The 16455-nt window shown below is 39.8% G+C and overlaps 1 protein-coding gene across 4 annotated transcripts in view; it reads right to left on the bottom strand.

Annotated features, from left to right (window-relative positions):
• Phactr2 (phosphatase and actin regulator 2) overlaps nt 1–16455 on the bottom strand; it is a 271411-nt gene that overhangs the window by 55409 nt on the left and 199547 nt on the right. For all 4 annotated transcript variants that reach the window (XM_055627713.1, XM_055627714.1, XM_055627711.1 and 1 more), the window contains exon 3: nt 1964–2044. In XM_055627713.1, coding sequence (XP_055483688.1) covers nt 1964–2044 — 81 coding nt within the window. The remainder of the gene's footprint in view (nt 1–1963; nt 2045–16455) is intronic.

The raw sequence follows: 16455 nt of genomic DNA, 5'->3' as shown, positions 1-16455 counted from the left end.
AATCCTCAGTGACAGAGAGGCTGTCCCCAAACAAAATCCCAGCCTCTCAGACTGGGATTCTCAAGAGAATTTTTCTGAGGAAGGGGAAGATGATGGCTAAAATGGGAAAACAGAAAGCTACTTTCTCTAGTTCTCAGTTGAAAACCAGTAGATTTTCAAGGGGCATTCTGGGTACTTCTGGTCTTACCCAGTCCATCATCAATCCCAACAACAGGTTTCAATCATGATGTCTTCCTTCATTTTTTAATAAGATTTTAATTTTACTTTTAATTACGTGTATATGTGTCTACACACAGGTATATGCACATGAATGCAGGTCCCTCAGAGAGCAGAAGAGGGAAGTGAATTCCCTGGAGATGGAGTTGCAGGCAGTTGTGAGCTTTTAATATGAGTGCTGGGAACTGCATTCATGTCTTCTGCAAAAGCAGTAAACACTCTTAACCAATGAGCAATTCCTCCTCTTTCCCCTTTTAAAAAATATTTTCAGATAAGGGGTACCGAACAAATGGGTGGGTCACTCCACAAAGTGAATTGCACAGGGTTTATCTCAGAGGCTGTGAAATTTCTTTGACACCTCTAGAGACTGGTGAGAGATGAGCCTGGATACTGTCTGCCTATTTTCTGCATGCCCAGTTCCTGCATGCCTATCTACCTCCTGCTAGGAAGGGGAAGCATGAGCAGTTTTCATTTTTAAAGCTCTGAAGCAGGAAACAAATAGCTCCAAGGTAATAGCATATTGAAAACTACAAAAGGCTCATTAACAAAGATGGGGGGGGGGGAAACTTGACAAGTCAGAAATGAAACGAAAACTTCTAAAACTGTGAGAGCTCGCTCAGTCAAAATGGTATTATTCCATCCAGGTCTCCCTTACTCCTACTGAAGCATCAATGCATTTCCAAGCTGCACACTGGGATTATTCTGGTATGGAAAAAAACATGACATTTCAATTAATATACAATGTATGCCTCCAAATGTCATATTCTATCTATCTATCTATCTATCTATCTATCTATCTATCTATCCATCCATCCATTGAAAAGTATCATTATTTAAATTCCAAACAATAGCATTTTACTTCTTCCCATAAAGTCTCAACAAGTTTACTCAACCTCAGTAAACTTGGGGGATGAAAGAGAGGAATGATCAGCACTGTAGAAAAATTTCCTTTAGTTTTCACAGCAGTGGGAGCAAAGAAGATAATTTGGAATTATCTATTTGGTAAAAAGGGACCCAGTGTCAGTGCCTTTTTTGAGGGTCAGACAACTTCTACACAATTCTTGTCTTTTCTGATCAACTTCTGCGCTTCAGAGGATAGAGGTAATAGAGAAGGAGAGAGGTTAAAAAACAAAAACAAAACCAACAGAAAGAAAAACCAAGCCAAAACAAAACAAAAATGTCTTAGAGAGAATTATCAGTGTTGAGGTGAGAAACAACAAGCTTCAGAGAAATAAAAGAGGAGCAGATTACTGGGAGGGAACATAAGGCAGATTAATTTGCCCCCTCATGCTGTATTGATTTGTGAACATGAGTGTGTTGACAGGAGGCATGGCTGCTATTTCTTTTATTGGCAGTGTTTAGAAACAAGGAAGGCCTGAACAAACTACAGCTGAATTCTCCCAATTGAGTTTAACATGGATAAAAGAATAAAGCTTGAGGTTGATGAGGAGAAGAACCATGGTTACATCTTGACTTGTATCTCTAGCAACCAAAGCAGCATGCTGAAGAGCAGAGTTGAGAGCAACCTATGGGGAAAGATTGACTACAAAAGTCACAGAGCCCTTTTCTATAACACCTCAGCTTCTTGGCCACCCACAGAGACAGTGCAGGTCAAAGCCAGATTCCTGTCCTGTACTACTGGCTGCTTTATCTTACAACCACCATGGTCACTTTAAATTCCAACAGAAAATGAAAGAGCAAAGAATGAAGAATCCAGCTAGGGTAAACGTGAGACACATTTCCTCACCTTGGTCAGGCAATTCCTTAAGCAGGCCCCTTCGTATCAGCTCCTCTCGACTTTGTCTGGTGGAGATCTTCCTCTCTAATACTTTTAAAAAGAATAAGCACAAGTAAGAATCAAGTCATTGATTACAATTATGAACATTCAAAATTCTTGAGCATGTTTATTCTGTCCATGTGAAGACTCAAACCCTTGTTTGTTTGTTTGTTTGTTTGTTTGTTTTATGCCCACCAAAAACACTTGTCTAGAGTCCATAGCACAGCAAGGGCATAAGCGTATCAGGAACCGAGGTTCAACTTCTGCACCTTCCCAAGATGCTCATGTTTGAAAAGGGATCCAGACATTATTGCATACCATCTATGGAGCAGAGACGCCACTTAGCATCCTTTTTTGGGTAACGATGCTTTCTACAGCACATGCTGACAGAGGCGTCTGCAGTGACACATGCAAGTGTGCAACTGGACACAGTCACGTGGAGTAGGTCTCTGTTTCCCCAGATTTTATACATGTACATACACCATGTGTGTACATAGGACACAAAAGCAGAAGTGAGACTGTCCAAGGGGAAAGGAGGATAAATGGGAAGAGGGACTGGTGGGAAAGGAGATGGTAGAGGGCATACGCAGAAAATACTTTAAGTAGAATACTTGTATGAATAACAATGTCCTTATATTACATAGTAACATGTATAATGACTATATACAATAAAAAGAAGAAAGTAATAATGTAAATGTTGAAAATCCAGAAAACCATGCGGACTTTCAGAAGATCTAAAGTTGTTTTCAAAAGCCTTTAAAATTATATCAGTTGTGCTGGAAAGGTGGCTCAGAGGTTAAGAGTACTGGCTATTCTTTCAAAGGTTCCGATTTCAAATCCCAGTAACCACACAGTGGCTCATCACCATCTATACTGAGCTCTGTTACCTTCTTATGGTGTGTAGAAATACATGGAAGCAGAATAGTGCATAAACAATAAATCTTTAAGAAAATCACAGCAGTCACTCAATTAATCTGTGAATGCACATGTGCACGCGTCCAACCCCACCATGCCATGGGGTCTATGTACAGGTCAGGGGACAACTCGAGGGGGTCAGTTCTCTTCTTTTGCCATGTAAGACGCAGGGATTTAACTCAGATCATCAAGTGTGGCCGCAGGGGTTACTACCTGCTGAGCCATCTCACCAGACTTGAATTAGTTCTTTTTTAATATTTAATCTTTTCTTATTCTTTATTTTATGTGTATAGATGGTTTTGTTTGTGTATAGGTCTGTCCACTACATGCATGCATGGTACCAGGAGAAGGAGGCAGAAGGATGTGTTGGATCTTCTGGGACTGGAGCTATAGACAGTTGTAAGTTACAAACTGTACAGGGTATAGAGAACTGAACTTGGGTCCTCTGGAACCACCGACACATCTCTCCAGCACCCCGAAATTCTGAACAAACACAAAATGAAACAAAAAGCCCCAAATCAGATACCCCCTAGATGGTTCCTGTAAAGATGTCATCTGAACCCTGCTGAGAAGGGATAACCTTTAGTGGGTTTGTTGTTGTTTTAGATTTTTGCTTTTGTTTTCTCTCTCACACCAACTCAAAAGTTCAACAGAGTGTATCCCTGCAACTAGTGGTTGTGATATACCCTCTGACAAACCTTATAAAGAATGAAGAAGGGAATTAGTGATGGGCAGCTTTTTGAGGCAAATGAAGGAAAGGGAATTGTGGGTTCCTCCTTCTGGAAGCAATCTACATTCCCGAAGTTCCCTGTGGGTGAGCTCAGGAGCTGAAGGCAGGGCCTCAGTGGCACTGACCTGCATATCCGAATCTTACTCTGCCACTAGCTTCCCTTCCCTCTTGAGGGTCCAGTAGGTTGTGTGTGTGAGGTGTGGGTGAACAGCAGGTGTTGAGCTTGGTTAAGCACATGGACGTCCCCAAGTGTTTACTGAAGGCAAGAGCTCCCAGAATAGCAGCACTTAGTCTCTCTTGAGGAAAAATTATTTTCCTTCCTTCTGATAACTAGGAACTGTGTGCTGCTTTTTTCTTTTCTTTCTTTTTTTAAATCCTGGTTGCTAGAAAAGACAGCATAAAACTTAATACTTACCTCATGTGATATTTCACATTTTCTCCTTTTTTGCAACCTGAACTCACTTTTATTTTATGCATAATGTACGAGCTCTTTGGTGTAAGTTGTCAAGTGTGCCATTGGAATTAGGATGTGAACAAAGAAGAAAATGAATGAATGAGTAAGTGAATGGTTAAAACAAACAAAAAAAAAAAACAAAGATGACAATGAACCCCTATTGGTCTTAGTAGAGGCACATCTGTCTCCCTTCCCTCTGCCAGTCCTGTTCTCTACTACCCCTTTTGGAAACTAGTATCCACAGTGAACACAGTTACTGTGGTGGCACACGCGAGTTCTTCTCTAGAAGTTCCTTACAGAGTGCTGTCACCTACGCGCAGTGCCAGTGTGTTCAGACTCTCACTGAAGAAAGAAGAGCAATCCAAAGACCAGCTTCCTAAGGCTGCAGCAACCAGGTCCCCGATTCCTTGCAAGACAACCCACCTCACTGCCAACCCAGAACATGGTCAGCCACACTGTCTTTCTTCACTCATCCCTTGCTAATACGAGCAGAACTTTTCAGTGACTGCCATGTCTATAACATTGCCCAGAATGTCACATAATTTTTCATGAGTCCTGGGTGCTAGTCCCAGAAGACTGGGCCGAAGTCAAATGGTGTTGGGCAGCCTACATCAAGTTTTTGTGCTTCTAATCTGTGATCTATAAAAATGAGGGACAAGACTCAGTGGTCACTAACTCAACCAGCTCAAATACTATGGGATTCAGCATCATCAGTGAAGGCCACTCTAAAACCTGTGCTTTGTATACTTTTAAAAACTTTTATTTCTTCACTAAAATTATTCTTTCTTCACCTGAGAGACTAGAACATAGTTCGTTCACACTTCTGCTTTTCTACTGCAGATCCTACTCCACTCTTCAGTCCGAGTTTTGAGATTTTCTTGGTTTAATTCTAACTTAAATCGTGGCTTAAACAAATCTTCCATTTTTTTTCTTTGTATACCAAAAATTCTTCCCATTTCTTCCTGTGAATTCCATGAAGTTCTGTGCCAGCTTCCATGAGCGATCAAAATCAACAACTCTGTTCTTTTTTTCTCTACCTCATAAACAGGCCCTGATAGGAAAATACCATGAGCTGTTTGCTTGGTCTCTGGCTAAGAGCATTTTAAACACATAATGTAGATAACTGTGTGAGGGCCAGCATGGACAAACAGCAGGCTGGGTATGGAAGGTATGTTGCTGAGCACAAAATTCCAACCCTGAAGTACAAGAATCTTATTCTTCACCTTTTAAAATATTTGTCTGTGTTTATACAGTGTCTGTGTGTTTGCAGAGCAGATTCACTGGACGTTTTTCATGGACTCTGAGGGGTTTTGCGTTGGATGGAACTTGAGGAGTCATTTTGGTTCAGCATGCCGATTAGGGCAAGAGCATCATGGAAATGTTCTCAATGCTTGCTCACCTGCTTTCCCACCTTGGAGGCAAAAATCCTTACGTGTCTTTGAGGCCTACCTCAACTATCCATGAACTTTACTTTTGTGGAGGAATTAATTCCCCTGATAGCGCCCAGATCTCACTTCCTGTGACTTCTGCACAGCAATCAAACCCAAGTTCTACTTGTCACTGCATCATAGGAGCCTGCTTCACAGTGCTCAGCATGAGCAAGGGAGCCTACTGAAGCCACCTGGAGTCTGGTCCCAGGGTCAAACCAGTGTCTTTGTGATGGAAGATCACACTAATTTGTACATGAAATTAAATATAATATAATATGCACATAGAGGTTGTGGTATCCCACAGCTATACCATAATATTGCCTGGAGAAATGGGGCACAGGTCATTGGATATAGTTCCTGGTTCTGTCTGTACTTAACCAACTATGTAAATGAATGGGACACAAATTCTCTCTTTTATCCTGATTGTAAAAGTATTAGTGATTCATAACCAAGATCAAACAAATACATGATTTGTGTCACTTTCCGCACTGGGTGAATTAATATTTTGATATTTCAATTCTGATTACAATAGCACACATTCTGACTCTCTCTAGAAAGTGAAAGATGCATCACCCACGGTTTTCCTGACTTTGCACTTCTACTCTTATTTTCAAGTATTTTAAAAGGATCAGTCTTTCAAAACACCCAACGGCTGCAGCAACCCTGGGGATGTTCTTCCTCTCATCCCGCTACTCTTTCCTGGCTGTCTGATACAGACCTCCACACTTGATGCTTTCCCCCAGGGACTGTGCCACACAGTGTCCTGTCTTCATCAGAAGATCATTCCCCAGCATGGCTCACTCCATAATGACCTTCATGCTCTGATCAAAGATTTGCTCACCAGAAGTCCCTGGTGAAGCGCTTGTCTCCTTCTCATTCAGCCATCTCATCTGAACCAAACTAGTGCTCAATGCTATGTCCCCAGTGATGACATGCTGGCTACTGTCACTCAAAATACATGTAAATTTTGCTGAGAATGTGAAATAAAAAGAAAATGGCCTTGTCCTGATACTGGTTTTGTTTTCTGTCCCTTCTTACTTTCCAGTCTAGGAGAAAGCAAGAGAAGTTCATGGCACAGCCTCAAGGAACAAGGGTGTTCTGTCTCCTCTCATCTTTACACTTTGGCTGCGCCAGGCTATGAGAAAAAGTTTCCAATTTAGTCCTATGGATTGTGTGAAAAAGGCTCTGTATGAAGCAAAGAAGGAAACCCACAGTGTGTGGACAGATACTAGCAGCTAGCAGGGTGTAGCACAGGACTGGCTAGGCTCCTCATAAATTATAAATGATTTATGATGTCCTTCTGGGCACAGGGTGACAGCCATGAAGCCTACATTCAAGAGAAGCCAGGGCATATGCCACCAGCTCCTTTCAGTGGATATTTGGCCAGGATTTCCTGTTACTCTGGAAGTATCTGGGAGAGTAAATCGTGTAGTCAACAAGTCTTTTGTGTTTTCACTTGGCAAGGAAAGAGAGTCCTAATTCTCAATTCTAACACCGTTTAATGACTGAACAAAATAGAAGAGCAAACAGGAGACTCAAATAAGTATGCCTTGTTATCTTCTTGGTTCTGAGTCATGAATGGGCTTGCTGTAAAACTCACAGAAACACAGAAAACCAGTGGTCCTGTGTTGGAAGTGTTCTATAAGAGCTGCCTCGGCTTGGCTCCTCTTTAGTACAGGGAGGGAAAGTAGGATTGTGGAAAATGGTCTCCTTTCTGAAAGACCCTTCACAAAGATGAAGTTAGCTAGCCCATTTAAAGAAACAACCATTCATGTTCTCCCATAACACAGTTGCAAAAAACTTCCAAAACATCTTAAGAATGTAGAGTAAAAAAGCCAACATCCCTACCCACAAGCTCAGGGGGTCTGACCATTTTCTTGATTGCCACTCCTGTATTCAAAGCTCCTGAGACCTCAGAAGTGGCTGATCTCCTCAGAACAGCAGCTGTGCTCAACCACTGGCCACACTAACCACATCCATTCTCCCTCCCTCTTTGCCTTTGCCCCTCTCTCCTCCCTACCTTCTGCCTCCCCCACCAATGCTAAGGTGGAGCTTTACTTATAATTTTCTAAGCCTCTCTTTCTTCTCTTCAGTTCCCTTCCTGTAGTTATTGTATTTTTCTACAACTAGAAGGCTTCTCTAAATCCCTCTATGGTGAAACGATCCTTACAGTTTCATGCCTTCTGCCAAGAGCAGTGTGTGCAGCATCCTCTTGCTACCTCAGGCACTTCCAAGACACTTCTTGAAGTTTAGGCCTTTTCACCTACAAAATGAAGTGTCATCTGCTACCTTAGGTTCCTTTGGAGGCAATGACTTATGCCAAGCAAGGAGTAGAGGGTAACACCTACAGTCTAGAGAGTTTTCAAGAAATATAAACTATTGCTGATATTCATGTATATTTACCTTGTTCACTGTTAAACTCATGGGTTTGTTGTGTATATGTGTGTTATTCGTATTCACACAGCTCTAGTGGACAGCCTGACATTTTATCCCAATAATACCCAAAATGCCATACTGCACAGTACAGTTATTGAGAAATCTAAATATCTTTTATTTGGGCCAGGGAGAAAAGGGGTGGTGAGAGAAGGAAGAAGTGTCCATCCTATTTTTCTATTTCTTTTAGAAATAGTTACCTATCTTCTCTCATTTAGAAAGTTACTTTGTGAAGATGACATCCTTGGCCTTGAGGATCTGTGGCACACTGGTGATTGGTTCAGATAGGGACATATGCTTCAGTTGTACCAGTAAGATCCAAGCCCTAGAAATTTGTTGGAACAATAAGGAATCCAAGCTATATCTTTCTTCTGGAACCAGGGCAACTCGCCTGCTATGATGCTAGAATTGCTGGTGACTGCTTTTCCTCCACAAGAAAAAAGTTCAAGTTTAAAAGGGACAAAACAGAAGGGGCCAGACTCAAAGAGATTCCCAACCATAGCTTTTAAGTACCTGATCCCACCCGGTCTGCAGATTGGATTCCCCTGTGTTTTTTTCACTCATAGAAACAAATGAATCCCATTTCCCTCAGCTATTATGATTTATACACAATAAAAAGCTTCACTCAACTAAAGAAATTTTTGGTTTGAAACTCACTGAATTTCCTTCCAGCAAGGACCAAAAAAATCTCTACGTTTGAGGAGTAGAGACATGAAAGAACTCAGTAGGTTCCCTCTTCCTGCCTTAGTTTGTAACCCAGAAAGGCCTTAAGAAAGAGGAAGATGGAGGGAGCTATGTCCCTTTCTTCTCTTGTCCCAACTTCTCCTGAAGAAAACTAATTGTAATCATCTACTTTATTTGTCACTTAGAGAACATTTTTGACCCCCACCCAGTAGCCTAGAAGGATAGGCTAAGTAACTACTTTTATTCCCTTCATACAAACAAAGGTTTTAAGACTTGGAGAGGCTAGACATGTTTTCCAGTCACATTGCTAGAACTCAGGTGCACCTAACAAAAAGTTCATCACTTCATCCCCATTCTGAAGTGATGATTACAAAGAACTCAGCTTCCCCAAGAACAAGGAGTGCCTTCTCATTCTCTTTCCCTCCAAGACACCAGATGGATTAGCTCTTAAACATTAGCTTTAAGTAGATATTTTTTAGGCAGCACTACAGTACCACAATTCAAATTATAAAATGTTAAGACAAAAGTGTTCTCTTGGGCTGATGAGATGGCCCAGTCACTTGTTGTTTACCATATTTGGTTGCTTGATGCCACAGACCCACACAGTGGAAGGAAGGAGTGGACAAGGTTATCTTCTGACCTCCACATGCGTGGCACAAATGTCCCTCCCCTCCCTAAATACATAAATGTATTAAAATTTTATTTTAAAATGCTTACTCTCTTCCTGTCCCAACCGAACCCCATCCTAATTTTGCAAACAATTACAAATACAAGCAAATACAATTAACTTTCTTTCGAAAATGTTCATGCATGCATATGTGTGAGTGTGTTACTGCATGTTTGTGGAGGCCACAGGATAGCCTCAAGGTGTCATCCTTAGTAATACTATCTCATCTCTTCGAGACAGCCTCTCATTGGCTGGAGCTCACAATTAGGCTAGGCTAGCTAGTGAGCTCCAGGGATCCGCTCATCTCTGCTTCCCCAGCTCTTGCCATTCAGACCTTCAAGGCACACCTGAACATGAGTCCTAGCTAATTAAAATTAAATCTTAGTACTGAAAATGAGTTTCAAAGGGAGAAAAAGCAAACTGTAAGAAAAACCTCATACAATGCAAAAATTACCACCAACACAGAGAGTCATTTGAGATTGTTGGATTAGGATTATATCTGGGAAGAGGGCAAAAGAAAAAAAATTAGTCTGTAGCATATCTGTGTAACGATGAGGCATCAGAATTAGATTTAAGATTTGATCCTTAAATTCTAAAATATTAGACTTTTAACTATCAAAAGTCTAGCTATAGTTTTAAGGGAGGAAAGAAAATACTTCTAACAATATCACAAAAAGGACTTTTTTTTTAACCCCTCCAAGCATGAAGAAGAAACCTGTTATTACAACATAATCAGTATCACGGCCCAGTCTGCTTGTATGAAGAAGATTTTAGACATGGATCAGGAACCAGAACACTGTCTTGCTACATTGTTTCACTCTTATAATTGTCCTTACCTCCATGTCACCCCACCCTGTCTAAGCTGTACCACTGACTAGTTTATGGCATTCATTAAGACACTTGAAATCCATGAGGCATAAGATGATGGAATCAGAAAATAATTATCTGCTCTTACGGCTTTGAATGTTGCACTCTTTCACTGAACAAGTGTGTGTAATACAACTGGAGAGGTAAAGCTGACAGAAAAGCTTGAGGCAGGAGGAGAGGCCAAAATTCACTGCTGTTCCTAAAGAAGGAAAGTTTGGAAACTGCTATGGCAGATCAATTCAATACCCACATTTTTTATTCTCAAGGGCTAGAGACTCAGGACTCAAACAATGAGTAAGTCCTCTGTTCCAAATGGGCTGGAAGTGATAGCAATCTCAGGAAGGTGACTAGAGGCCAAGAGTCATGTGTTAATGTGAAGCACTGTCCTCCTGCTCCTACCTGACCCAAAGCCCAAGAAACCCAAAAGCCAGCACGGGTGCCTGGGGATTCATTCAGGTTAAGAAAAGCTTGCAAGTTTTCTGCTCCTTGTTCCTTCAAAACAAAAGAGAGGGAACTAGGGTTTGACATAACCATGATGACACACGTAGAACAACTGTATTTTGACCTTAAGTGAGTAAGTACTGTCTAGAGTAGCAGTCAGCAAACTGTCGGTCAAGACACCTGTCAAAGGGGTTGCATATCAGGTATCCTGCATACCAGATATTTACATTACGATTCATAAAATAGCAAAATTACAGTTATGAAGTAGAAATGAAAATAATTTTATGGTTGGGAGGGGGTCACCACAATATGAGGAACTGTACTAAAAGGTTGCAGCATTAGGAAGGTTGAGAACCACTCTATACAGAAATACTGTCTAGTGAAAGAAGTAACTGGAGAATGAATCTCAGCTGTAAATGAGAAAGCTTTGTAAGCTTTCTCAGACCAGTTGACAATGCCATCCACTAGTGCAAACTAGAGCCCTGAACTCCTGATGGCGCTGCCAGAACCAGGGCTCAGAAAGTACTTGCGTGTTTCAGAGACTTTTGAACTTTCATCAACTTGCTCTGTCTTATTTCCTTTAGGACCAGGCTATCCACAGCAAGGAAGATTAAATATGAAAGGGCTTTCAGTCAAACTAGGCCACTCAGATTAAGACATTCACATGCAGTAAGCATCTAACATATACCAAGAAGTGTGAAAATAGGTTTTGGGTTTTTTTGTTTTGTTTTGTTTTGTTTTACAGAGGAAGGAATGTATGTGCTTGTGCCTGTTTTGTTTAGTTAGGAACAAAACACACTAAAATGCAAGTCAAGTAGTACAGAGAGTACCTGCTTAAGTTAGATGACTGGAGCAGAAATTACCCCTTTCCTATATATATCCAACCAGACGAGGCTCCAAGATGAGGAAAATCTTTGTTTTCTTGAGCATATTGTACAGTTCTCTCTACACAAAAGAGTGACAGCGTTTGTGGAGAACAGGATTCCTCTGACAAAAGCTGCCCAGACCTAAGTTGGGAAGTGAACTGTACCCAGTTTTGACTGGCCCTGCAGGGACAGGACAAAGTGTCCCTCCAAATAAAGGAAGGTCTTATTTTTTGAAAGTAAATACACAAATAGGGTTTCTCTGTGGCTAAAATTATAATTAAATTTTGACAGTAATATTGTGGTAGTTTTTCCTCCCAGCCCCAAGCTCCCGAATAAAGAGTCACAAGACTCAAAATAGGTATCTACAAATACCTAGGCCATATAGCTGGGCTCTTCTCTGACTAGGTTGTAAGTTAAAATAACCCATTATACTAATCTACATTTTGCTACATGGCTGGCTATCTCTGCTCAGGTACCATGTGTTTGTCTTTCTCACATCTTGCCAGACAAATTTCACGTGCCTTGCTATATCCCAGAATTCTGCCTGCTGGATGTCCCACCTCCTACATCATGCCTCAGCTATAGGCCGTTAGCTTTTTAATGACAGGTGATGCTTCCATACATACACAAGGGATTCCTTCTGTATAGCAAATTCATCCTATAACACTGACATCATGGGTTTTGCTCAACAACATCGTTTCTCACTTCTTCAAATTCTCTGTTACAGTGATATCAGGATCCCCTTATGGAAAGGGTATAACACAGGGCATATACCAGAAAAATACATTTTTCTTCATACATGACATAGGATTATATCCTACATATGTATAACAACAGATTGCTACATATTATGCATATACATAATATGTATACATATTCTTTTGAAGAATAATTTATTTAGTTTTATTTGATGGGCATTCATGTTTTGTCTGCATATATGTCTCTGTGTCTGAGCACACTGGGCCCCTCTAACTGGAATTATAGACAGCTGAGAGCTGCCATATGGGTTCTAGGAATTGAACTAAAGTCCTCTGAAAGAGCAGCCAGTGCTCTTAACTACTGAGTCACATAAATTTTTAAGAGGACTAGAATGTTCTGTGAAGAAGCTTTCTCTATGTAGAAATCTGTTTCTATAATGTAGCCTTCTATAGAATATTTACATAGAATTATAGAATAAACATTATTTGTATATAACATTCTATGGCTCCATTTATGCCTAATAGAATTCTACATGCCAAAACACTTCTCTGCAGGACAAAGTCTAACTTCTTAGGAATATGTCTCTTTCTATATCTACAGCTTACAACTTAAGACAGGTGAGGCAAACTCCCAAACTTTCCTGAGGCTGTCTTCCTGTACATGGAATGAATAGCGAGAACCTACTGAATGGATACTAGAATAAAACACAAAGTGACTGACACAAGTCACAGATCACCCAAATATTACATTTTTACTCACCAAATATACCCCCCAAATATACTTGTCTGTCCTTTTTATTTTATCCCACTCATACCTTCAGTTTGATATGAATATTAATATAAAGGCATCACAGTGTAGGAATAAAGAATGAAGAACTCAAGCTGGACTGATAATGTTCAAATATACATTTTTTTGATAACAAGCTCTGAAACTGAGATCAACTTCTTTAATTTTTCTATGCTTCATTACCCATTCTTTGATAAAATTAGGATTATAATTACAACATACCTCATGGAACAATAAGGAAGATTACAAGCATTTAAAATAGCCTTCCTGGGCTGATGAGATAGTTCTGTGGGGAAAGGTGGGTGCCATTGAGTCTGACAACCTGAGCTTAATCACTGCGACCCACACAGTAACAGAAGAGAAATAATGTGTGAAAGTTGTCCTCTAACCTCCACTCTCATCATAGGCATGCTTGTGCAACAAACAAACAAGAAAGAAATAAGACAGCAATGGACACAGTAAAAATGAGGACTTGGTATAATTGTTATTGATAGAGTCATCTTTCTCCTACACTAAGATAATTCCTCAAAAAAAAAAAAAAGCCTTAAATGAGTAATGACAATAAAGCTTAGACCTCAAAAACAAAACATAATACTATATTTGTAGCAAAGTTACCTCTGTAGAACATTTTCAAACCTTATGAGGTGCCATTTCTTTAAACTTCTGAGTTCTGAGCTGACCTGGGAAACTCAGCTGAAAGAACCATATTCCAGATGTCAGCAATACATCAGCATCTGATTTAAATGATGATTACACTTCAGTTGGTATCTTTCATGTTTTGCACTTGATTAATCTAAAGTTTTCTTTAAAAACAAATTATAGGGACTAGAAAATGGAAAATGGAGAGTTGTTTAATCAGTAAAAATTTCAATTTCATGAAATTTGTTGTTCAATCATGTAAATGCTCTTAACCCTACAGACTTGTACATCAAAGTGACTGATAAGATAAACTTCTATTATAGTTTTAGAAATTAAATTTTAAAACAGTTTGGACTATAGAACTCTATATAAATGCAGAGATGAAACATTTTAAAAAACACACAGATGCATAGTAAATTTTGCATGACTTTCTTGTGTCCAGTCTTCTTTCCATCATGTTTTCTACTCCCTTACATATTTCACATAACCTACCAATGCCCCACCCCATAACACGCACTACTAAGACCTTATTTTGGACCACCAACAAAGCTGTATCAGAACCAGTTTCAAATCCTAAGAGTCTAGACTTGGGAAGCAGTCGAAGAAAATTTGGGATAGGAAATGTTTGAGGCCCAGGTGAGGAATAGTTTTTCACTTACCACACACACATACACACAAAATTAAGATGGCAACAAATTCCAAATGAGAAACAGATCAGGAAAATATGTAAGCCAAAAACCAGTCACTTTCCAGGACTTAGTCTTAGCGATAAGGACCAGATTGGTATCACAGGACTGGAAAAAAAAAAAAAAAACCACAATGGGAAACAATACACAGAGGAAATCAAATAATGGACTTCTCTGATAAAAGTCCTCAGACCTGGCTAGGAGGAATTCTGTGGCACTTGTCAAAGTTCTTACAAGGGCACCATTCCAAAGGACAATAAAACTGGGAACATCTATTGAAGTAAGGGATACAAATAGTCAGACACTTTCTGAAAGTAGTCCAAACTACAATAGAACCCTCCTTTTAATGAACAGGTTGATGGGAACTGTATCCCCTTCCCTCCTATGCCCTCAGCAACAAATGTGATGAAAGAGAATCTAAAGACAGTTAATGATGGTAAGTTTCAGTCTTGTGGATATACTTTGTAACATGTCATATATAACTATAAATTAGAAAAATCTCTAGTAACAATGGCTTATTTATGGATGTTTTCCTAGAATGCTCAGGAGAGAAGTTCTGCTTCTCTTGCTCTAGCAAAAAATAATGTGCCACCCCATCCAGAACAGGCTGAGTCTTTGAAATACTTGTCAGCTTTCCGCAGCTACAAGAGTAAATCCAAACCTTAGTTTGGATTAAACAAATAACATCCCATTCCCCAGAATGCACAGGGAATAAGGGAGGCTCCTTCACTCCATTTAAAAAACAGAGGTCATGCTTTATATTAATCTGTAGACAGTAAACTCTGCTGGCTTGGCCAGCCCATTGTACAGCTGGCTATTTTAAAGCTGTGATGGACGGTTCCTGTATTTATGCAGCCACTGATTTCAATGATGATGAAAGCATAGCAGCATAGCTCAGCCATTACTCTTTCTCATAAGTGGGCTTTCCCACTAGAAGAGACCAACCATAAATAATGCACAGCCTATAAGCAAAAGACAAGGCTCTACTAATTTTTCCCATCTACCTATGTACAGAAAAGCTGAATCAAGAAGAAGAATAAATACTTATTCTCCCTTATATGTTATATCCATTATTTTTCTTATGATTGTAACAAAATATCCTGACTGACAAAGGTAATGAAGAAAAGTAATTGTTGAGGTTGAGCAGCCTATCGCAGCAGGCAAGGCATGGTAGCATAATCATGAGGCAGTAGTTCTTGCCGAATCCTCAATCAGGATGCAAAGAGCAACAAACACTGGCACTCAGCTTGCTTTATACCCAGTCCAGAGCCCTAGCCCATGGAATAGTGCTGTGCACATTTAGGATACCTCATTTAATCCAATGAAGAAAGCCTCTCATAGACATGGCTAGAGGTTTGCTTCCATGGTGATCCTACATTCCATCAAGTTAACAATCACGAGTAAGGATCATCTATTTCAGATCTATTAGATATAAAAAGAATTTATTTCAGCACAGTCATCTATCATCAGGAAAACAATGCAAGAGTTCCCAAAAAGTATTTATTATGATACAATTATAATATGTTATCTCTTTAACCCATAGCATTTTTTAATTTTTAAAGATTTATTTATTTATTATATATACAATGATCTGCCTGCATGTGTGTCTGCACACCAGATGAGGGTAACAGACCTCATTATAGATAGTCGGGAGCCACCATGTTGTTGCTGGGACTTGAACTCAGGACCTCTGGAAGAGCAGGCAGTGCTCTTAACCTCTGAGCCATCTCTCCAGCCCTGACCCACAGCGTTTCTTATACTCAGTCAGATTAGACTCAATTACAATAAACACAGGTATGCAATAATTGAAGCAAAACAAAATCCCCACCTTACCTTCTTTCTGCCAGTCAGTCTCTTTGATGACTTTATATTGCCATACACAGCACCCTATACATGTTTAAATACTTTGTTCATTAATGAAATAACAGGCTCCACTTTACAAAATAAGATGGTGAAATGTTTATTTTATTTTTTTATGGCCTTTCAAGGTTCCTTCAGTCTTTCTTGGGTAACACTGTGAAATGACCTAAGGAATGGTTGAAAATTAATATAATTCCTGTCCCCTAAACTTCCCAAACCAAAAGGGCCACTTGCAAGTGCTCCATATGTAGGGTTGGATCAGGCCTTTCATTCATTACCTCCACAAACATTAGTTGAATATCTAA

Source organism: Psammomys obesus, unplaced genomic scaffold (genome assembly GCF_907164565.1).
Source record: "Psammomys obesus unplaced genomic scaffold, mPsaObe1.curated_primary_1811, whole genome shotgun sequence".
Classification (NCBI taxonomy): Eukaryota; Metazoa; Chordata; class Mammalia; order Rodentia; family Muridae; genus Psammomys; species Psammomys obesus.
This window is presented reverse-complemented; position numbering and strand designations above follow the sequence as displayed.